The sequence below is a fragment of the Theropithecus gelada genome, chromosome 16 (genome assembly GCF_003255815.1).
Source record: "Theropithecus gelada isolate Dixy chromosome 16, Tgel_1.0, whole genome shotgun sequence".
NCBI lineage: Eukaryota > Metazoa > Chordata > Mammalia > Primates > Cercopithecidae > Theropithecus > Theropithecus gelada.
Genome location: NC_037684.1, coordinates 73,655,764 through 73,677,261, shown reverse-complemented (window position 1 = coordinate 73,677,261; position 21,498 = coordinate 73,655,764). Strand labels below are relative to the sequence as shown.

General features: G+C 55.8%; 1 protein-coding gene and 1 pseudogene across 7 annotated transcripts; one reads left to right on the top strand and one right to left on the bottom strand.

Annotated features, from left to right (window-relative positions):
* Positions 1–442: 442 nt before the first annotated feature.
* ALDH3A1 (aldehyde dehydrogenase 3 family member A1) lies at positions 443–11,255 on the bottom strand. Of its 7 annotated transcripts, none has more exons than XR_003116198.1 (11): positions 11,033–11,255; positions 7,360–7,526; positions 5,642–5,873; positions 4,957–5,042; positions 4,423–4,631; positions 3,513–3,630; positions 2,754–2,899; positions 1,992–2,158; positions 1,480–1,579; positions 787–917; positions 443–694 (listed from the first exon to the last, which is right to left on the bottom strand). XR_003116198.1 is itself a non-coding variant. In XM_025362066.1 (11 exons), the coding sequence occupies exons 2-11, from the start codon at positions 7,519–7,521 to the stop codon at positions 680–682; spliced, it is 1,359 nt and encodes a 452-aa protein (XP_025217851.1). In that variant the 5' UTR covers positions 7,522–7,526; positions 11,033–11,253; the 3' UTR covers positions 443–679. The 7 variants fall into 7 exon arrangements, 5 of the variants coding, with proteins under 5 accessions (XP_025217851.1, XP_025217849.1, XP_025217850.1 ...); XM_025362066.1 differs by having other exon boundaries at positions 2,758–2,896; positions 11,033–11,253; XM_025362064.1 differs by having other exon boundaries at positions 2,758–2,899; positions 11,033–11,251.
* Positions 11,256–16,226: 4,971 nt separating this feature from the next.
* Positions 16,227–19,211, top strand: LOC112610186 (annotated as a pseudogene).
* Positions 19,212–21,498: the final 2,287 nt, after the last annotated feature.

Sequence of the window (21,498 nt, the reverse complement as noted above, 5' to 3'; positions counted from 1 at the left end):
CGCCTTGCCGGACCCTGTCCTGGCCGTGGGTGCTGGTGCTGCCTGGCCTCGGGTCCTTTGCCCCCATGAGCAGCACTATGCCATAACCAAGGCGTTTTGTGTTGACTACTGCATCGTCTCACAAAGTGACCCCTGCCCGAGATAGTGAAGCTAGTCTGGGAAGAGCGAGCATCAGCTCTCCGTATCTGAACCGCTGTGCCCACAAGGCTCAGCCTCCTCAGGCTCTCCTTGGCTGAACACACCAGAGATGGAGCTGACCTCCCCAAGGCTAAAAGGAAGATGAGTGTCACCCTGACACTGTACATGGCCTCCTGGCACAAGGCCCCACCAGCTGATGAGAGGCCTTTGCTGGCACGTCAGTGACCACGCTTCGTGGGACAGTGGGATCAGGCAGGACAGGTCGGTGGGTTCAGTGCTGCATAAGAAGCGCCATATGCCTGCATTTGCTGAGTTAGAAAATTGTATTCATCTCTTTATTGGTCTAGAATGGGGTGGGGACTTGGAGTGGTGAGGCCCGGGCCCATGTGGGAGTGGGGTGTGCACAGGACAGCAGGTCAGCAGAGGAGCGGGGCTGGGCTGGGGCTGCAGGAGTGACTCTCCCAGGGCCAGGAGAGCCAGTGAGGGTGGTCCGCACTCTGATGGGACACTGTGTGGCCAGGCCAGGCGGAGCAGCCCCTCCTCAGTGCCAGGTCATCTGTGAAAGGGACACGGAGCAGGCAGTGATCCCCAGGCCCTGGTCCCACACAGCCTGGTCTCCCCCCACCCACAGCCCCTTCCCCCTCTCACCTTGGCCGGGCTCGGGGGGTATCTGACTTTCAGGGCTTCATCATTCATCAGAGACCTCACCAGGCAAGAGCGGCGGTGAGAGAAGGTCTCAAAGCTCTTCTTGCCGTGGTAGGACCCCATGCCGCTGTTCCCTGCGGAGGAGAAGTCGATTCAGGGCTCAGCATCCTGCCCCCAGGATGCCCCAGGCTTCCCTCTCCACCTTGTTGGGTGTATCCCAGAACCACAGGGACAGACAGGCAGAGCCCCAGCCATCATCACCCATCCTTCCCTCAAATCCTGGGGCCCTCAGCACCCAGCCCCAGGTTGTGGCCCTTTTCTGGGCCTCCTGAGGGTGGCCAATGTCCAGGGTGTCCCCAGGGCATCCACGCTGGGGACAACAGTGGGAGTGCCCAGCAAGGGTCTAATCCCAGCTCTGCCACTAAATGGCTGTGTGACCTTTGACCTGGGTCACCTTTCTCAGGCCTCCATGAAACAGGCTGGTGCACCAGGTGACCTCTAGGACCCTCTAGACTCCCAGGTTAAGTGTGTCTGATGGATGGCAGGCAGAGGCCAAGGCCCAAATGGAAGAGGTTAGCGGGAAGCTGCGGCCTGGGCCACAGGAGGCGGCCCCTCCTGAATTTGCTGGGTGAGGGTGCCCAACCCTGGGGGCCCCCGAGGGAGGCAGGGAGGCAGCAAGCTCAGCCCCAGACTCACCCACTCCCCCGAAGGGCAGAGAGTGCAAGGTGATGTGGACGATGACATCGTTGGCCGTCACCCCACCGCTGGATGTCTCTGCAATCATCTTCTTAATCACCTGCACCAGGACGCAGCCACTGACCTCAGTCTCCTGTCCACAGGATGCCACAGCCCCCCACCCCACCCTGCCTGGGTACAGCCTGGAGCCACAGGGACAGGAGCAGGTGGAGGCAGAGCCCTAGCCACCGTCTCCCGCTCTTCCCGCAGACCGCGTGGCCCTCAGCACCACACGAGCAAAGAGCGACAGCAGCCGCCCCCACGCCTGTGTGCAGGGCCTTGGGCAGGGATCGCTCATTCAATGCCCTCAGGTGATGCTGCTGTCCTGATTTTAGAGATGAGGTGAAAGGAGCTCAGAAAGATCCAGTGACTTGCCCAAGGTCACACAGCCAGAGAACAGTGAAGCTGCAGTTTGAACCCAGGTCTGTGGGCGCGAGGACCCTGAAGGAGGGCACCCCAGGCCCACTGCCCACCTTGTCGTTGCTGGAGAACACGTAGAGGGCCAGGGGCTTCTCGCGCTGGTTGATGAACTGGATGGCCTCCTCCAGGCTGCGCACGCACACGATGGGCAGCACAGGCCCGAAGATCTCCTCCTGCATCACCGGGGACTGGGGGTCCACGTCCGTGAGGATGGTGGGGGCTGAGGCAGGAAACGAGCCAGAGTTGGATGGCACAGAGACCCCCACGCGGTTGGAAAGTGCAAGCACCTAGACCCAACCTATTCCAGGCGAAGCTGCCCAGGCTTGGAAAAGGGCAGGGACGAGGCCCCAGAGAGGTGCCGCAGGCACCTTTGTCCCGGGTGCCATCTGGGCAGACCACTGGGGACAACTACAGGTTAACCTGTATGGAAGGACCCGAGATCTGTCTCCAGGAGCAGGCACTGCACCCGCCGGCCACCCGATGCCCTGCCAGAATTTTCTTGTCTCCTTGACAAACTCGGGGCCAAGTGGGCCCCATGTGGTGACCCACAGCCTGGGCACTGGGGGCCCCTCACGGCTTGGCACACCTGGGGCTCCTATGGCCGCTGCTGTCCCTGCTCCTGCTGCTACAGAGGGGCGGGGAGATGAGGCCCCTCTTTCTGGGCCTTTGTAGAGTCTACCCCAGGCTCCCTGGTGAAAGCAGTTTATACCCAGCCCGAGGTCATGTCTGCGTATCAAGTATCTGTGCCCACTTGCTGTGAACTTGCTGGGGACCCCTGCGGCCTGGGCAGGTGGGCTGTGCCCTTCAGGGGTCACGCACCTATGTAGCGAGTGGCCGCATCCCCGGTGCCCCCATAAGCCACCTTCTGGCCCTCAATCAGGCCCATCACCCTCTGGAAGTGCCGCGCACTAATGATTCTTCCATAGTCCCGGGACTTCTTGGCATCTTCCCCATAGAACTCCTGTGGAGAAGAGGTGGGGGCTTCGGGTGAGGACGCAGACCCTCGTCATGGCCAAAAGCTGCACAGACACAGGCCAGCAGTGGCTGTCTTTGGGTCGTGGGATTCTGGGTGGAGATTTTTCTTCTTCTTTATGCTTTTTAATCTTTTCCAAATTATCTCTAGTGAGTGTGCATTACCTTTTTTTTCCTTAGAGACAGAGTCTTGCTCTGTTGCCCAGGCTGGAGTGCAGTGGTGCAATCATAGCTCACTGCCGCCTTGAACTCCTGGACCCAACCAATCCTCCAGCCTCACCGCAGCCTTCCAAGTAGCTGAGACAACAGGCATGCACCACCCATCCACCATGGTTGGCTAATTTAAAAACATTTTTTGCAAAGACGGGATCTTGCTATGTTGCCCAGACTGATCTCAAACTTCTGGCCTCAAGTGATCCTCCAGCCTCCACCTCCCAAAGTGTGGGATTATGGCTGTGAGCCACCATGCCTAGCTTGCATTATATTTATATTAGAAGAAAATAAATCCACTGTTTCCAAATCCCTAGAAGTTAGTTAAGGGGCCAGGCCCACTTTGTGATGGGAGGCTTCCCATCCCACCCCGCCAAGGGTCCCATACTCACTTTCAGTGACTTCTTGAGTTTCTCCACAATTTGGTTCTGGATCGAGGGGTCACAGAGGATGTAGTCGGGGGCCACGCAGGTCTGGCCACTGTTCATGAATTTCCCCCAGGCAATGCGTCTGTGAAAGTCCCAGACTGGACTAAATCCAAAAGGTTCCCCAAGAGCTGCACCTTGTTTTGCAGACCCTTGAGTTCTCTGGTCAGCAGAAGCCATCGGCTGTGACCTTGCCACCAGTGAGTCCTCCCAAGCGGTCTGCTTACTTCTAGACACTGGACCAGGAAGACCCAATGCCCCGATTGTGTTCACCGGGGACTGGTAGGGAATTTCTAGAGGACGTCTGTTGGGGGCAGCCTTCGTGCTCCCTGATCACGCCCTTGCCCTGCACAGCCAGATGTCACTGCTACTCAGGCTCCCCTACATCTCTGGGGGCCACAGATGTGGGATAGGGAGGTGGCCAGAGCCCTGGCTAGGGTCGGGAGGTGCAGATACGGGATCTTCCCCAGACCCCGAGTGGCGGTGGCTCTTCTCCCCTCTGGGCCTGCTCTCCAGAACTCAGATTGCCCTGCCCCAGCAGAGGGCTGGACCCAGTACAGTTCCTTGTGTCCTGAACATCCCACAGTTGCTTTTTCTGCAGCCTCTGCTTGGAGTACCACTTCCCCAGTGATGCCCACTCAGCGAACAGAGCTCAGCCTGGACCTCTCCCCCTCCAGGAAGCCTTCTGGGACTCCCCACGCGTCTTCTGTGCACGTGGTCCCCACCCCTATCCCCATGTGAGTTTCTGCCAGGACCACTGCTCCGTGAGGCAGGGGGTGTCTGTGCTACTCAGAGTGGACCCACAGCGTGAGGTGCAGTCATGTGTGCTGGAAGGCAGAGTAAGGGCCGCTGCACCCAGCAGGCCGAAGCCTCTCACCGGCAGGCCACGTCCAGGCCACAGTTCTTGTCCACGTAGCAGGGGCTCTTCCCTCCCAGCTCCAGCGTGACAGGGGTCAGGTGCTGGGCAGCAGCCGTCATGACGATCTTCCCCACGCCCGTGCTGCCCGTGTACAGGATGTGGTCGAACCTCTCCTTGAGCAGCTCCGTGGTCTCAGGGACACCCCCATTGATGACTGGGTACAGATCCTTCCAAGCAAGGAGAGACAGGGGGCTCAGCGAACACCAAGCCCCTCCTCGCTCTCACAAGTGTAGATGGGCAGTGGCCGAGACCAGCAGCCCCGAAGCCCAGCACCCCACCTTGGGGGCAGGGGGTGGTAACTGGCAGTAGACCCCCTTTCCTGGCCCAGGGGCTCTGTTCACCCCAATGAGAGAAGGCAGCTGCTAAGGACCATCCTCAGCGCCACCAGCTTGGTCCCTTGCTGCAAGAATTCACTATTTCTCATCCCCCAAATACCTGGCCCCAGCTCAGTTATGAGGCCATGGAGTTATGAGGCCCCGGAGGGCACCTCACCTTGTCCAGGTATTGGGGGATGATGGTAGCCAGCAGGCTCGCCATGTTCTCACTCAGCTCCGAGGGCTTGAGGACCACCGCGTTCCCTGCAGAGCACACAGAGTCAGGCCTATGCCCAGGGTACCTCACCCAGAGGCTCTGCCCTCCCAAGGACCACACCTGAAGCCTCCCCTCCATCGTGTGTCCTCGGAAGAGTGGATGGGAGAGTTACTGGCACACAAGCACATGCCACGGGGCACACCCAGGAGCACACACCGGCACATGACAGAGGGACACGCACAGGCACACGCTGGCCACAGTTGCACCACCTGGCCCTCTGAGTTGCTGAGATGTTGGAGGAAAAGCAGAAAGGGGAGAGAGGCTCTGGGGGCCTGGATGGTAGAACAGCGCTGGCCCCTTCTAGGAAGGAAGCCCTGGTGCATATTAGGTAACAGAAGCTCCAGCCCCCCAAGGGTGGGGGAAGGCAGGCCCTCTCTCCATCATCAGGTGCGGACACCTGAGCCTGGCTGGACCTCAGGCACCAAGAGGCCTGGCTAAATAGCATGGTCCCCACAGCCTCCTGTGACAGACCCAGCAAACCCTTATCTGACCCCAGGACTCTTCACACAGGCCTGAGCTCGTCCTGGCTCGGCTCCGTGGTGGTGGACGGTGCTCGCTCAGCTTCCCTTCCCACAGGGCCATGCACCTGCAGCGATGGCGCCCACCATGGGCTGGATGGTGAGGTTGAAGGGGTAGTTCCAGGTGCTGATGACGAGGACCACACCCAGAGGCTCCGAGTGGATGTACAGCTCATCCTGCTGAGTCTGGGGCGTCTTCTCCACGGGCTCATCTGCAGCCCACTCGGGGAGCTTCTGGATCATGTACTCTATCTCCTCCAGGACGTACACCACCTCCTCGTAGTAGGCATTCCATTCATTCTGCAGGGATAGAGCCCCTGTGAGCTCCCACGGCCAGGGCCCGCCTGCAGCTGGGGCGAGTGAGGAGCCCCACTGCTCAGCTGCCAGGGTGATGGGGGCCGCTCACTCAGCCCAGGGTGGGGGCAGCCGCAGAAGGCCCCCAGGGGAAGCAGAGCCAGGATTACCCACTTGGACCTGTGGGTCTGAGAAGGCCCCTTTCTGCCAGAGGAGGGCCCAGGTAGGTTTGGATGTGTGGGGCCCCAGGGGAGAGAGCGGGTGAAGGGGCCAGGCATGGGCAAGGGGATGGATCCAGGTAGGGAGAATAGAGCTGGGCAGGGGAGAGCAGATCCAGGCAGTGGGGATGGATTTGGGGAGGCGGGGATGGATCTGGGGACGGGGGATAGATCCGGGCACTGGTAGATGGATCCTGGCAGGGTGGACGGAGCCAGGCCCTTCAGATGTCTGGAGGGGGATGCAGGACCAAGGGCTGCTGGGCGCTCAGGGCCTCCTTCGGGAAGCAGGGGTGAGAAGAGGGGATGCAGACGGCGGAAAACGCCTCTCTTTTATAAACTTGGGCTGTGAAGAGCAACACAGAAGCTGTAAAGTCAACGGAGTGGGTTTCCTTATTGTTTCTGGTTTAAGATGAGAAGTCCTGGGCGATTTCTTTAGAAGTGCAGGAGCAGGCCTGGCGCTATGGCTCACGCCTGTAATCCCAGCACTTGGAGAGGCCGAGAACTCCTCCTGAGGAACTCCTGAGGTCAGGAGTTCAAGACCAGCCTGTCCAACATGGCGAAACCCCATCTCTACTAAAAATACAAAATTAGCCGGGCACGGTGGTGCACGCCTGTAGTCCCAGCTACTCGGGAGGCTGAGGCAGGAGAATTGCCTGAACCCGGGAGGCGGAGATTGCAGTGAGCCGAGATCGCGCCATTACACACTCCAGCCTGGGTGACAGAGTAAGACTCCATCTCAAATAAATAAATGAAATAAAATAAAAATAAAAGTGCAGGAGCAAAGAGGGTAGTCGGTGGGAGGATGGGCTCCGGAGCGCCGGACCCCAGCCAGGATGTGGGGACAGCAGGGGTCTGCAGATGCGGGGGCGTCTGATCTTGCTCAGGGCGAGGGACGGAACAGCCCTTGTGAGGACTGGGAGCGAGGGAAGAGCCCCCCATGCCCTCTGGGGTGCCAAGCTGCTCTGGTTCCTGGTGTGGAGAACCAGGTGGTCCTGCGTGGGGCTGAGGAATGGGGGGGACCAAAAGTTCGGGGTGTCGGGGCAGCAGGAGAGTTGAAATGGGGGACGCTGCGAGCGGGACGCGGAGGCCGGGCCAGGAGGAAAAGGCCAAAGGGCGAAAGAGGCGGCGGGGAGGCGGGGTGGGGGGGGCGCGGGGCCCGGAGGCCCAGGTGGCCCCAAGTTCTTCCTGACCCTCTCCGGGCCGCACTGCCCCCAGCCCCCCGCCCCGCCGCGAGGCCCCGACACTGGCAGACGGCGGCCGCCCAGCCCGAGCACCTTGTGCAGGTCTGCGGCCAGCGCGCCCACCAGCTCCTGCTCGCGCTCCTGGATCAGGCGCCGCAGCGCCTCCAGCTGCTGGATCCGGAACTGCAGCGGGCGGGTCCTCCCCGAGCTGAAGGCGGCGCGGGCGCGCTTCACGGCCTCGCTGATCTTGCTCATGGTGCCTGGGGACAGAGAGCACCTGCAGCTGGCAGAGGGGCACGAGCGCACCCCGCCTCCCACCCCGCCTGAATGCTATAGGAAGGGACTTCCCTGGGCCCGGGCTCGGCCTTGCGGAAAACGGCCTTCCCGCTGGAAGGTCCGCTTTCTGCCTGGCCTCCTCTCCCGCCCCTCACTCAGACGCCGGGGCCCCTGGCTGCCTTGCTAGCCCCTGAGAAGGTGACACCCGCAGCAACACGCGTCCTAAGCAGAACTGCTGCTGGGGGCTCTTGGCAGCGTGCTGGGGCAGGGCCTTTCCTGGCCTCTCCCGCTCCGATACTTGCTTGCAAAGCTGTATCAACAGTCCCAGATCAACACCCCTAGGGCTCTGCACACAGTCAGCCACTCTCCAGATCAGATTGGAGGGGCACACGCAAGCCGATAAAGGAAAACCCAGCACCACCCTCCTGGCTAAGCCATTGTTCTAAAAAGCGCTGGTTTCTTGGCAGAGCTGAACCAGGCTTGGTGTGTAAACCCATGCGTGCCACACCTGGGAGACGCACGCCCATGACCACCAAGGATTCACAGAGCTGCAGATTTCCACAAAGAGGTGTGAAGGTGATTCCTGCTACTAATACACGAAACCATAGTGGCAAATTGGGATGGCCCTTCTGGGGGCAATTCGGCGATATGTGGCAAAAGTTTTTCAAAAGTATTTGTCTGTGACAAAGAAGTCCTACGACCTTTCCTAAACATTCACGAATAAGAAAGTCATCACTGTTTTCTATCACAGGGAAATATTGGAAACACCCCAAAGGTCCGAAAGAGGAGAGGGTTTAAATGACTCCTGTCACACCCACGTGAGGGATTACTGTGCAGTGTTTAGGGATTAGGTGGAGCAGGCTATTCAGAGCATGTTTGTAGGGGCTCTCTCTACACCAGGGGTGTCCCAGGCACTGAGGATAAGAAAGAAAACAGGTTACAGGCTGGGCGCGGTGGCTCACACCTATAATCCTAGCAAACACTTTGGGAGGCTGAGGTGGGCGGGTCACCCGAGGTCAGAAGTTCAAAACCAGCCTGGCCAACATGGTGAAACCCCGTTTCTGCTAAAAAAAAAAAAAACTACAAAAATTAGCCGGGAGTGGTGGCAGGCGCCTGTAGTCCCAGCTACTTGGGAGGCTGAGGCAGGAGAAGTGCTTGAACCAAGCCGGGAGGAGGAGGTTGCAGTGGGCTGAGATTGCGCCATTGTACTCCAGCATTTTGACCAGGAGAATGGAGCCATAATCACAGAGGTCTCCTATTAGATTAGTGGTAGGAGGTAAGGCAAGGTTAGTGAGATTTGCTAGAAGTCAACAGGCTATCAGTGGAAGCGGTATTTGAATGCTTGGGGTAAGTAATATAATTACTTTTAGCGATACTTCATCGAGAAAGAAAAGAAAAGAAAAGAGGTTATGGAACAACTCCATCAAGAAAGAAAGAAAGGGCCGGGCGCGGTGGCTCAAGCCTGTAATCCCAGCACTTTGGGAGGCCGAGACGGGCGGATCACGAGGTCAGGAGATCGAGACCATCCTGGCTAACCCGGTGAAACCCCGTCTCTAGTAAAAAAATACAAAAAAATAGCCGGGCGAGGTGGCGAGCGTCTGTAGTCCCAGCTACTCGGGAGGCTGAGGCAGGAGAATGGCGGGAACCCGAGAGGCGGAGCTTGCAGTGAGCCGAGATCCGGCCACTGCACTCCAGGCTGGGCGACAGAGCGAGACTCCGTCTCAAAAAAAAAAAAAAAAAGGGAAGGGGAGGGGAAGGGAGGGGAGGAGAGGGGAGGGGAAGGGAGGGGAGGAGAGGGGAGGGGAGGGCAGGGGAGGGGAGGGGAGGGGAGGGAAGGGAAGGGAAGGGAAGGGAAGGGAGTTATGGAATAACAGACGTACCAAGCGTGTGTGTGTGTGTGTGTGTGTGCGTGCGTGTGTGTGTTCTAACATGCAAGAAAGGACTAGAACGGTAGCCCCCAACGTGATGGGACAACTGATGGGGGTGGAATTATCGATGATCTGTTTTTCTCTTATGCAATGTTTGACTTTTTACGATGAGCTTGTATTTTTTAAATTTTGGTGCATTTTAACATAGGCAATACATGCTCATGAAACAAAATGTAAAATATAGCAAACGGACACAGAAAAAGGTCCACTGCCCTCGTCCCTGCTCCATCAGCTGTCAGGTGCTGCCCCACAGAGGGGCCACTGTTACCAGTTCCTGACTCCCCTTCCAGAGATACTCAGCCCACTTGCAGACCCGGCATAACTTTTAACATCAGCAGAAATAGGGTATCTCCATTTAAAAAAAAAAAAAAAAAACCCTATATATCATAAGTAATATATAATTATATTGTATATAGATATACGGTCCTGCCTACCTTCCAGCGAGTGGCTTCTGATCCTTTCTCTGCCTCCCCTCCCCATAGGCTGACCCCTAGCCCCAGGCTTTCTGCACAGGGAGGAGGGACCTGCTGGCTTCGAGGGTGCTCTAAGCCTGGCCCCTCCCTGTGATCTGATAGGGCCTCTTCCATGGCCCCTCCCTGTGATCTGATAGGAGGCTGGGGAAGCCCCCTCTCTGGGACCTTCTCAGTTCCATGGGCCAGGCCCCTCCTGCTGACCACAACCCCAGCCCTGCAGGAAGGTCCTGCTTCTCTCCCGAGCCTTGTACAGTCAAAGCAGGGCAGCAGCCTTAGGCACCAGCCACCAAGGCAGGCCGCCCAGGTGGGAAGAGCCTGGTGAGCGTGGGACGGGACTGGTCTTGCACCCCAGCATCGCCACTCGGAACTGTGGTCTCTGGGCAGGACAGCCTTCCCAGGCCTTCCCCGAGAAACAGGTTAACAAAGATGCCACTTCACAGAGATGAGCGGAGACCATCAGGTTGCAGCTGCACCCGAATGGGAGCTGCCGCTGCATGCACTGGGGGCCCCCCAGCACCCGTCGCCTCATACCCCACGTTCCTGCACCCCGCTCCTCTCACCTGTGCTGGTGTTGACTTTGCCCCCCAGTGGCACCCCCTCCCTTCCTCACTGCCTTCTGTGCTCACAAAAGCTCTAGAGTGGCGCCTGTGAAGAAGGAACAATGATGAGTGCGTTTGACAGATGAGGAAAGGGAGACTGAGAAACGCTCAGTACTCTGTCTGGTCTCACAGGTAGCAAATGGCACGTCGGGGCTTGAACCCACATCCATCTCCGCTGGCAGTTCATGCCTTTACCACTTGGCTCTGCTACCTTCCCTCCAGTGATGGAGTCTGACGGCCCATCAAGGCCTCTCACCCCACGGCCACCTTGGTGTCTCTGCTCCACGGATTCCTGGGACCTCCGCCTCTGGGTTTGGGGGATGGCAAAGCTGCCAGAGGTCCAGGAGGATGCTCCAGAGATGATGGTCCTGGAGGCAGGGACCAGCCCCCTGGGAGATGATGTAGGACTCTTAACACTTAGGGCCCCCGCTCCGAGGGCAGGCACCACCTAGACAAGAGAAAAAATAAGGTAAGCAGGGAAGAGGATTACCTTTGACACAGCCTCTCCTGGTAACTGGGGCTCCTGGAACAGCAACAGCCAAGAGGGGACGTATTTAAGGACCCTCCTTCCTGCCCACTGAGCCCTTGGAGTTCCTGCCCAGGAAGTTTGCGTGACAAGAAAAAAAAAAATATTCAAATGTGGGGTGTGGCGTCCTCTGGACCTCTGCTCCCTACAGCCCTGGTTTTGGGGATTAGGTCCCAGGCTGTCTGCTTTTGTTCGCTTCTGAAATGCCAGAATGTTTCTGAAGGCTTGGGCAGGGCACACATCTGATCTTCAAAACAGTCTGTGTTCGCCCTGGGCATGGGGGCCGCTGATTGATTCAGCCTGGCGTGGAGCTCTTCCAGCTTTCCAGACTTGCCACCGCCAGATGCGATTCTCTGAGTTCTCTGGTTACATAAGATCGGCAGGGGTCAGCCACGAGCCACAGTGAGAGCATGGCCCCCTCCCAGCCAGCGCTGCCCCGGGCCCTTCACATCCCCCAGTGTGCACAGGGCCCCACTGAGGCAGAGACCCTAGCCCTGGGGAACCACAGGCTGGGGCTTTTTTTTTTTTTTTTTTTTTTTTTGAGACGGAGTCTCGCTCTGTCACCCAAACTGGAGTGCAGTGGCCGGATCTCAGCTCACTGCAAGCTTCGCCTTTCGGGTTCACACTATTCTCCTGCCTCAGCCTCCCGAGTAGCTGGAACTATAGGCGCCCGCCACCTCGCCCGGCTAGTTTTTTTTTTTTTTTTTTTTTTTTTTGTATTTTTTAGTAGAGACGGGGTTTCACCGGGTTAGCCGGATGGTCTTGATCTCCTGACCTTGTGATCCGCCCATCTCGGCCTCCCAAAGTGCTGGGATTACAGGCTTGAGCCACCGCGCCCGGCTGGCTGGGAGCTTTTGATGGGCGTCTCCAATCCATAAATCTGCCCTCTCGTTGAATAGCTGAGAAGAGGGCCAAGGAGGGTGAGAACTCTGTGTGGTCACCGAAAACCAGAGACGCTTGGGAAGGAAGGAGTCTGGAAAAGCCCTTCCCACGCCCTCTGATCAATGTTCGCTGGGCTCCTGCTCTGCACCACGCTGTGGGGAGGAGGCAGGTGTGGAACAGACTCTCGGCCCCTCTCACCAGGCACTTCCCGCCACCCTCACCTGCCTGCAGGCTGCTTACCAGCATGGGGTCCCTGCTTCCCATTTCATTCGAGGCAAACACAAGGTCCCCGTCATGGCCTATGAGTCCTGAGGATGTGCTCTGGCCCTCCTGCTTCCCTCCACCTGGAGCCCTTTTCCCCTCCATCCACCCACGCAGCTCTCCGCCAATGTGCTGTGGAAAATAGTGCAATGCTGTCCTCTTCCTCCATTATTTTTTCTCTGGAGCATTTATATCTTGTTTGCTACCTGTCCCTTAACTCCTGGCTGCTAGGATTTGGTTCATTCACTGCTGTGCTCTCCATACAGCATCTATAGTAGATGCTCAATAAATCTTTATTGACTGACAGAATAAACGGGAAATTTCAAAATCATGTGAACACGGTAAGGACCAGGTAGTCAGAGGATGCTAGAGGGGCTGGGGTGAGAGTCCGTGGGAGGGATCATCATCTGAGCTGAGTGAGAAGCATTTGGGCAAGGAAGAGCAAGGGGGCTGGAAGAGCACAAGAAAGGCACAGAGGCAGGGAACACTATGTCACGAGAAGGTGCGATGTGTCCACTGTTGCCAGCAGGAGGTGTGGAGGTGAATGACACTCCTGGGGTGGAGGCTCACAGAGGCCTGTAGTCCAGGCCGGCTGTGGGGGTGCGGGGCACTGAGGAGCTTATCAGACAGACAAATGTCTGTTATTTTTTGGTTTAGAGAACCCCTTGGACAGGGCACAGTGTGAGACAGGTCTAACCCAAAAGCCGCAGCTTCCAGCAGTGCAGGCAAGAAATGACGAGACCCCCAAATAAGAATGGGAAACATTCCAGGAACAGCAGAAGGAAGCATCTGCAGGACCTCGCACCTGGTGGGGGGGCCTGGACTGGGTGGTAGGTGCAAAGTGGGGTGCCTCCTGAGAGGGGGAAGAACAGGCGGGGCCCAGGCCGGTGCCAGCCTCTCCCCTTTTCTGGTGGCAGCAGCTGATTATCTTTGAAGGCAAACCCTTCCTGCTTGGTGAGATGGCCAGCCAGGTGCCTGCTCCAGGCCAGCCATGGGTTGGGGTGGGCTCCCCATGAGGCCTCCCCAACTCCCCTGGGAATTTGGATCCTGAGTAGAAGGCAGAATGCAAGGCCGAAGGCCATTCGGAGCTGGCTCATCATGGCAGCGGCCCTCCCCTGGGAGAACCATGGAATCAACTAGCAAAAGCCAGCAACGCAGCAGTGAGTACACCAAGTGACCAGAACAGTGCCTGGCGGGCCGAGGGCATCTTGGAAAGGTTAGGTGGCGTGGGTGTCGTCGAAAGTGGCAGCAGTAGCGGTGGGAGCGTCAGAGCAAGGAGCCTAGAAGCAGTTCAAATCTACAAAGAACAAAATCCTTGTTTGCGTGTTTGGGTTTTGGTTATAGTTCCAGTAGTGGCAAAAGTGTGGGTTGTGATAGAAACTTACAGATACTTGCTTTTCGGATTTTTTTTTTTTTTTTTTTTTTTTGAGACAGGGTGTTGCTCTGTTGCCCAGGCTAGAGTGCAGTGGTGCCATCATGGCTCACTGCGACTTTGAATTCCGGTGCTCAAGCGATCCTCCCACCTTGTGACTACAGGAACGTGCCACCATGCCTGGCTAATTTTAAAATTTTTTGTAGAGATGGGTCTCATTATGTTGCCCAGGCTGGTCTCAAACTCCTGGGCTCAGTTGATCTTCCCGCCTCAGCCTCCCAAAGTGCTAGGATTGCAAGCATGATTTAATCTTTGCAAGTCCTAATAACTCCATCCCTGATGCCTCATCCTTGCCTGGGCTGTCACTCTCTCTCTCTCTCCCAGGCCACTGTTTTTGCCCTCTGCCTACTCTCCTTGAGTCCAGGCTCAGCTGCCTTCTCCCAAGTGGCTGCCAGAGAGACGTGCGGACGATGAGGACCTGAGCATGTCTCTCCCCTGATTCACATCCTTGGGTGGCGCCCCCTTGCTGTCGGGAAGCTTCCTCCCACTGCCTGTGAACCCCTGAGGGGCCTGGCTCCTGGTTGCCTCACCGGCCTCACTTCGCACCACTTCCCACCATTCTCACTACACTGCAGTCCACTGGCATTCCTTCACTGACCCAGGCAATAATTTCCTACCACAGGGCCTTTGCACATGCTGTTCTTGCTCATTGGGACACTTTATCTTCCACTCTGCACCAGACTCTTATCCATGTTCAGATCTCAGCTTCCCTGACCTCTCCCACCCCCCAAATAAAACCTTCCTTGCTTCCAGGAACCTGTCACAACCTGCGAGCATATCTTTGCTTATGTGACTATGTGTTGATTATTTTTCTTCTCTCCTTGTCCCCCCCTCCCCATGGACTGGAATGTCCACAAAGGCAGAGATCTCAACTTTCGTTCCGTACCATATCCTGGCGCAAGGGAGACCTCCGAAGATATGGAAGCAGTCCACTAGGCCAAACCATCCCTTGGACAGAAAAGCAATCATTTAGCAAGACGATTTTCAGCAAATTCACGCAAAGCTAGCAAAAAAAGGGTTGAATGAATGAATGAATGAAAAGCGAGTTTGCTTAAATTTCAAGGAACGTTTAGATTAGAAATAGTTTTTGGGAGGGGAAACCACTTCCTTTATATGAGTAGAAGGAGCCTGGGCATCATAGAGAGACCCATCTCTACAAAAAATAAAAAATTAGCCGGGCGGCTGGGCGCTGTGGTTCACGCCTGCAATCCCGGCACTTTGGGAGGCTAAGGTGGGTGGATCACTTGAGCTCAGGAGTTCGAGACCAGCCTGGACAACATGGCAAAACCCCATCTCTACTAAAATACAAAAATTAGCTGGCCATGGTGGCGCATGCCTGTAATCCCAGCTACTCAGGAGGCTGAGGCAGGAGAATCACTTGAACCTGGGAGGCGGAGGTTGCTGTGAGCCGAGATCCCGCCACTGCACTCCAACCTAGACGAGGGCAGAGCGAGACTCCATCTCAAAAAAAAAAAAAAAAATTAGCTGGGCATGGTGGCATGCACCCAGTTACTTGTGAGGCTGAGGTGGGAGGATTGCTTGAGCCCAGGAGGTCAAGGTTTCAGTGAGCTGTAATCGTGCCAGTGCACTCCAGCCTGGGGGACAGAGTGGTAGACCCTGTCTCAAAAAAAAAAAAAAAAGAGTAGAAAGGAGAAAATCAGGCAGCAGGTCTCAGGGATCTCCCCATTGGTTAAAAGCGTTATGCCTCAGGAAGACAAATACCACGTGTTCTCCCTCACGTGTGTGAGCCAAACAAGTGAATCTCATGAAGATAGAGAATAAATTGGTAGTTATCAGGGCTGGGAAGGGTGGGGAGGTGGGGGAAGGAAGGGAGCTTGCGTAATGGGTACAAATATATACTTAGATAGAAGGAGTACGACTTAGTGTTCAGCCAGGCACGGTGGCTCACACCTGTAATCCCAGCACTTTGGGAGGACGAGGCAGGCAGATCACCTGAGGTCAGGAGTTCGAGACCAGCCTGGGTGACCAAGCAAGACCCTCTCTCTACAAAAAATGTGAAACTCCTCTGGGCATGGTGGCGCGCACACGTAGTCCCAGCTACTCGGGAAAGCTGAGGTGGGAGGATCTCTTGAGCCCAGGAGTTGAAGGCCACAGAGAGCTGTAATCCAGTCACCGTGCCCAGCCAAGGGCAGTCAGTCAACTACTGTTACAGAGCCCCTCTTTGGAGAGGCACAAAGTCAGCAGAACTGGCTGTGCCCGGGACACTTTCCCCCACTGTGTCCGCACCTCCTGGGGACTTGCAGGAAAGGATTTCTGGGGCTTCTTCATCTCTTTATCTGCCGCTAGTCATAGTGCCTTGGGTCAGAGAAGCTGCAGGTTTGCAGCCTCGGGAGGTGAGTGCGAGCAAGGGGGAGCCTCCCCTAAGATGCGGCAGAGGCCCCCAGTCCTCACCCCATCTCCCTTGGACTTTCCCGCTCCCAGGAAGCTGTGGCTCCCAGGCCCAGGCCCTGGCTCCCAGGAAGCCTCTGCCGAGGGCATCTTAGCGGGGCAGAAGGCATGAGTGCTGGCGGGAGGGGAAGTGGGTACTAGGACCATCCTGGCTAAGTCAGCCCTCCAGGCAAGATGGCAGCAAAGTGCAAGTCATGGTGAGTTAGGCACAGGCAGCCTCACAGCAGGAATGCCCGGCCCTCCCAGCCCAGGCGGAACCTGCCTGAGTCACCGCCTGGCTGCAGCCCCAGCTGCAGAGCCTCTGCAGACCAGCCCACGCCCCGGCCATCCTGGAAGGGACCCAGCGGGCACGCCAGGAGGACATGCCAGGGCACGCTTGGGTTGGTACTGCCAGTCTCTTGGGGCCTGGGAAACCCCATCCTGGATCTTAACAGACATTGAATGCACCCTCATCACACAGAGAATATAATGCTTACTCGAAAAATGCAAACAAAAATTAAGTGTTATTTCTTCACAATAATCACACAAATGTAATTTTACAAACATAATACACATTGTTTAGCTCAGACATTTTCTTTTGTGTGTACTTGGTTTGCCCCTTTCTCAATATGAGTGTCTCATCAGTAATCCACAATATTTCCCCTAAGTTTTCCTCAGTGCTTATTTAACACACACACAAATGTACGTGACACACTGGGAGCTGTCAGCATTTTAAAAGCAGAGCCCCATCATGCACCCTCTTCTGCATCTTCTGACCCCACTCCCTCCAGGGCGACCGGGAGCCGCAGTCCGTTCCTCCTGGTGGCCGTGGCAAGCACGTTGAATGTGCAAGTAACCACAGTGTTCCCTGTGGATGGGAGACCACTTTGCCTTCCACTTTGGATCAATGCTGCATGGACCACTTTGCATGTCCTGGCGTGTGTATTTCTGTGTGTTAGATCCCGGGGATGCTGGCTTTGTCAGTCTTCACAGGTGTTGCCGGTGACTGTCCACCAAGGTGGCCCTAAGGGACTGCTGTAGTTCCAGCTGGCCTGGCGGTGTGCGGCACTCTGCCGTTTCCCTGCCGTCTGGTGGCATTCCTCACCATGCAATGGCCATTGGCATTTGCCCATTTCTTGGAAGGCGTTTGTGTTCTCCTTGTCAGTATCTAGGAGCTCTTTGCATATTACAGCCATCTGTATCACTAGTATTTTCCTGAATCTATCATTTGTCCACAGACTTTATTTATGGTATCTTTTGTTATATAAAAGTTTTTTATAAAGCTAAATGGAACTCTCTTGTTTAGATTAGGAGGGTTTCCTTGCCCCAGGATTAATTCCTAATTTTCTGTTAAGATTTTTATTGTTTTATTATTTACTTTGAATCTATCAAGAGTTGATTTTACAAATGCAAATGAAAATGCACATTGATTTTCTTTTTTCTTTATATATATTTTTTGAGAGGGAGTCTTGCTCTGCAACCTCTGCCTCCCAGGTTCAAGCAATTCTCTGCCTCAGCCTCCTGAGTATCTGGGATTACAGGCACCCAACACCATGCCCGGCCAATTTTTGTATTTTTAGTAGAGACGGGGTTTCACAATCTTGGCCAAGCTAGTCTTGAACTCCTGACCTCGTGATCTACCCGCCTCCCAAAGTGCTGGGATTACAGGCGTGAGCCACCATACCCAGCCCGCACATTGTATTTTCTTGCAGATGCACAGCCTGTGTGCCGACACCGTTTAATAACAACTCCACCCCTTCCTGATCCTTTGCTGTGTACCAGGTCTGAGCACTTACGAACCCTTTAGTTCTCACAAGTACCCAAGAGGCAGGAACTATCACTATTTCCATCTGATAGATGATGAACTGAAGCACACAGGGGTTAAGTGATTTGCATAAGGTCACAGAGCTAGTGAGTGATCGAGCCAGGTTTCACCCGAGAATCTGACCCAGCGTCCCCTTGAGGAGACTCATATCCTGGGGAGTCCGTCCCCCCAGGTTTGCAAACGTATTGCCAGAGTGTGGAATACAGTTTTCTCCAAATTCTGTTCTCATTTCTAGTCTTGAACGTGTCTGCTGCCCCCATCCCCCTTACCAGGGAAACTGCAAGTCACGATGTGCTCAGGTCTGTTTCATCAGCGCTTGCAGATACCTCGTTGCCGTCCAGCCCATTGCGCATGCGTAGATGCGTGGGGTCGCTCATCCATTCTAATAAAGTGTGAATGGGATGCGTGTTGGTTTCCTAGCTCATTGATTTCTGTTTTAATCAATTCCTAGTTTCTTTTGGTGCTTAAACTATATAGGTCCTTTAATTTTTGTTTTCCTATTATAACACAGAAGGAACGAAAGTCTGCTTTTCCTCTGAATTTGCTGCTGGAGCTCAAGCGAGAGTTCGCCTTGGAAGATGCCTTCCGCATGCGTGAGGTCACCTGAAGTTCGCTGCCCCCTGATCCTCCTGAACATGAGGGAGAACAGGTTGGGTCCCCCAGCCAAGTGGCAGACACTGGTTTTGGTGGCCACAGGGGGCGGCCCGTGCGACAGGCACATGCTGAGGCCTGCCAGTGGAGGAGGTAGTACCTTTGAAGATGCCATTGACCACCTGGCCACAGCCAGCCAGGGGCCTGGTAGCAGGGGGTGTCACCTGAGACAAGCCATCCTGGATGGCCTCATGGATAACATGGGCTTCAGGAGGGACCCTCTGGTCTAGCTGCCCCACCCAACCGCCCTTATTAGCTCCAAGTCCCTCTCCAAGCCTTTGCCAAACTTCCCACACCCACTGCTCTCCTCCTTTTCCCACCCTGATTCCCCATCTTCCTCATCTCCACCATCCAACCAGGAGGCGTCTGCCACTGGTAACATGGCTGTAGGCTCCCCCTTGATGCGAGAGGTAGGCTCCCAGAAAGATCCTGGAAAGTCCCTGCCACCCACACCACCAACGGGGCTGCCCCCACCCCAGGAGTCTGACGGGGGAACCCATTTATGCTGTTCCTGTGCCTGGCCCTCCTGCTGGAGCACCACATCGTGCGTAGTGGGCTGGATGACAACGAGCTGGCCATGTGCTTTGACTGCCTTGGGCGACCTGGGGCGTGTCTTGTGCTGAGCTGGGGCTCTCTTTGCAGATGACCTGCAGTCAGAGGTGGGGGACTTGGAGGAGGGGACTGAGGCCACAGCTGCATCTTGATCAGGCTTTCTCCAGCCCACCATCAGCCCCGCCAGATCTCCATTCTTTGCGATGAGGGCCAACACATGAGGACCCACCTCCCTGCCTGCCAACCCTAGAGCTGCTGGAGCATAGAGCCCTTTCTCCCCAGGTCTAAGTATGCAGGGCCGTGCTCCGGCACTGCCCCCCGGGAGCCACAGCCTCTTTACTCTGTTTCTGTTGTTTTAACAACTATACTTTACACACATGGAAAAAAAATCTCCACCTATTAAATCAAATGTATTGGTTATTCTTTGATATCATTCCTTTTTGTTGGTTGGCTTGAGAGCTGTGTATTGAAATCTCCCACTGTAACTGTATTTGGATCAAGCTCTCCTTTCAATTCTAGTAACTTTGGCTTTGTGTATTTAACCAACATTTTGCTTAGTCCATACGGGTCTATGACTTTTTTGCTTTATAAGTTTTGCTTTTCATCATCACGTGTTCTAAGCTGAAGGTCCGCCTGTCTGCGGCTCACACTGCTGGCGCATCACATTTGTGTCTTGTCTGTCCACACACGGACCGTCCCCAGCCCTTCTCGACCTTACTGTTCCGCATGTATCCCGTCAATCCTGCATAGCTAGGGCTGGTTTTCAGACAATATCCCGACAGCCTCTCTTTGTGTAATGGCTGAAATACTTGGGGTTATCCCCTCCATTTCCCCCTGTGTGGAGCAGTTTATTTCCCCTGGTTATTTCCTCTCGCCTCCAGTCCTGTTCCTTCCACTGCCCCTGGCTCGTCTGCGAGTTCTTCCTACCTTCCCACTGTGCCGATGGGTCCTCCCGTCTCTGCTCCCGTCATCACACGCGCATGTCTGTACCCAGTTTCCCACTCTGGGCTGCCCTCCTTTGCCAGGACACGAGCTTCAGACTCACCTCCGCTCCACTGCCACCCCAGGCCCTGGCTGTGGCATTTGGGATGGACACCCCTTTCCCTCCCCACCTCTGGGCCCCAAGGTTTTTGCCCCCCACTTAAAACTAAAAGTACAGAGCTCTCCTGTACTTTTAGTTTTACACTATTATTTGGCCCAAGTGTGAACACAAAATGACTTTTTTCCCAATTACTGCCTCCCACCGTCCCTTGTCCAACCTTTATTTTCCATCCCTGAGACACCCCAACAGCTCCGATCCCTTCCTGGCTGGTGTCCCACATCAAAACGCCAGGTCCAGGAGAATTTATTAAGCAGACCTTAGTGAATGTGCGTCTGCCCAGCCAGGGTTGGGCCTATGGCCCTGAGGAAGGGGTCAAGGCCTCACTACTCCTCCCACCCTGGGTCTCGCTTTCCCTCTGGAATATCGGCTGGTAGGAGAAAAACGGGCAAGAGCGAAGGACTTCAGACTTAACTGGTGCTCCTGGGAGGTGCGGCTCTCAGCAGCCCCTGCAGTGCTTACCCGCCACTGGGTTCCTGGAGGAGAGATTCCTGCTGCCCCCCATACCCTCCGCCAACTACCTTCCATGGGGCCCCTCACCTCGCCAGCAGGTCCCTGGCCATGGCATCGGCAAGGCGGCCCACCCAGCAAGCCTCTGGGGGTGCAGCTGGCCCAGAGGGAGTGAACGCGTCATCCCCGTGCAAGACGCGTGTGCAGGCGCCGTGCTCAGCCCCTCTCTGCCCAGCCATCTCTGTCTCGTTCTTTTTTCTTGCTCAACCAGCTCCAATGACACAGAGGGCGGCTCGGCTAGTCTCTTGTATGAGAAGACATCCCAATGGGCAATGAAACGCCACCCCTTTCCTTGCAGGTACCCCCATCTCCATCAGGGAGTCCCTGGAGCCCCATGGTTGGCACAGAGTGGTGGGGAGCCCATCTGTGTGTGAGGCGGGTTCCAGGGAAGGAAGGAAAAAGGTCCCATTTCTCTCCCCTTAGGTTCATGATTCCTTCAACTCTCACCAGCTCTCCAATGTCTAGCTTTCTGTTTACACGGCAGAGATGCTGGAAGATATGGAAGGGCTGGCTCTGCTCCCTCATCCTTGGGAGAGGTCTCCATGGGGCAAAGGGCCCAGAGCACACGAAGGAAGTACAGAGCCCAAGAGGATGGCATTTCAGGCCTTGGGACCCCTGGTGATGGGTGGAGAGTAGGTGAGTCCCCCAGTGCCTCCTAAACTGGAGCATGCTCCATTCCAGTTGTGTCCATCCACCCCATAATCACTGAGACAACCACAGAGCCCCCCAGAGCCATTCAAAACCATCCACACAATTCACATACAATGGAATATTATTCACCCTTAAAAAGGAAAGAAGGCCAGGCACCGTGGCTCATGCCTGTCATCCCA

Coding starts and splice junctions, on each gene's coding strand:
- ALDH3A1 (XM_025362064.1), bottom strand. CDS start 7,521: ATGAGCAAGATCAGCGAGGCCGTGAAGCGCGCCCGCGCCGCCTTCAGC. Junction 5,874..7,359: donor TGGCCGCAGACCTGCACAAG/GTGCTCGGGCTG, acceptor CTATCCCTGCAG/AATGAATGGAATGCCTACTA. Junction 3,631..4,422: donor GGCCTGGACGTGGCCTGCCG/GTGAGAGGCTTC, acceptor GGACTTTCACAG/ACGCATTGCCTGGGGGAAAT.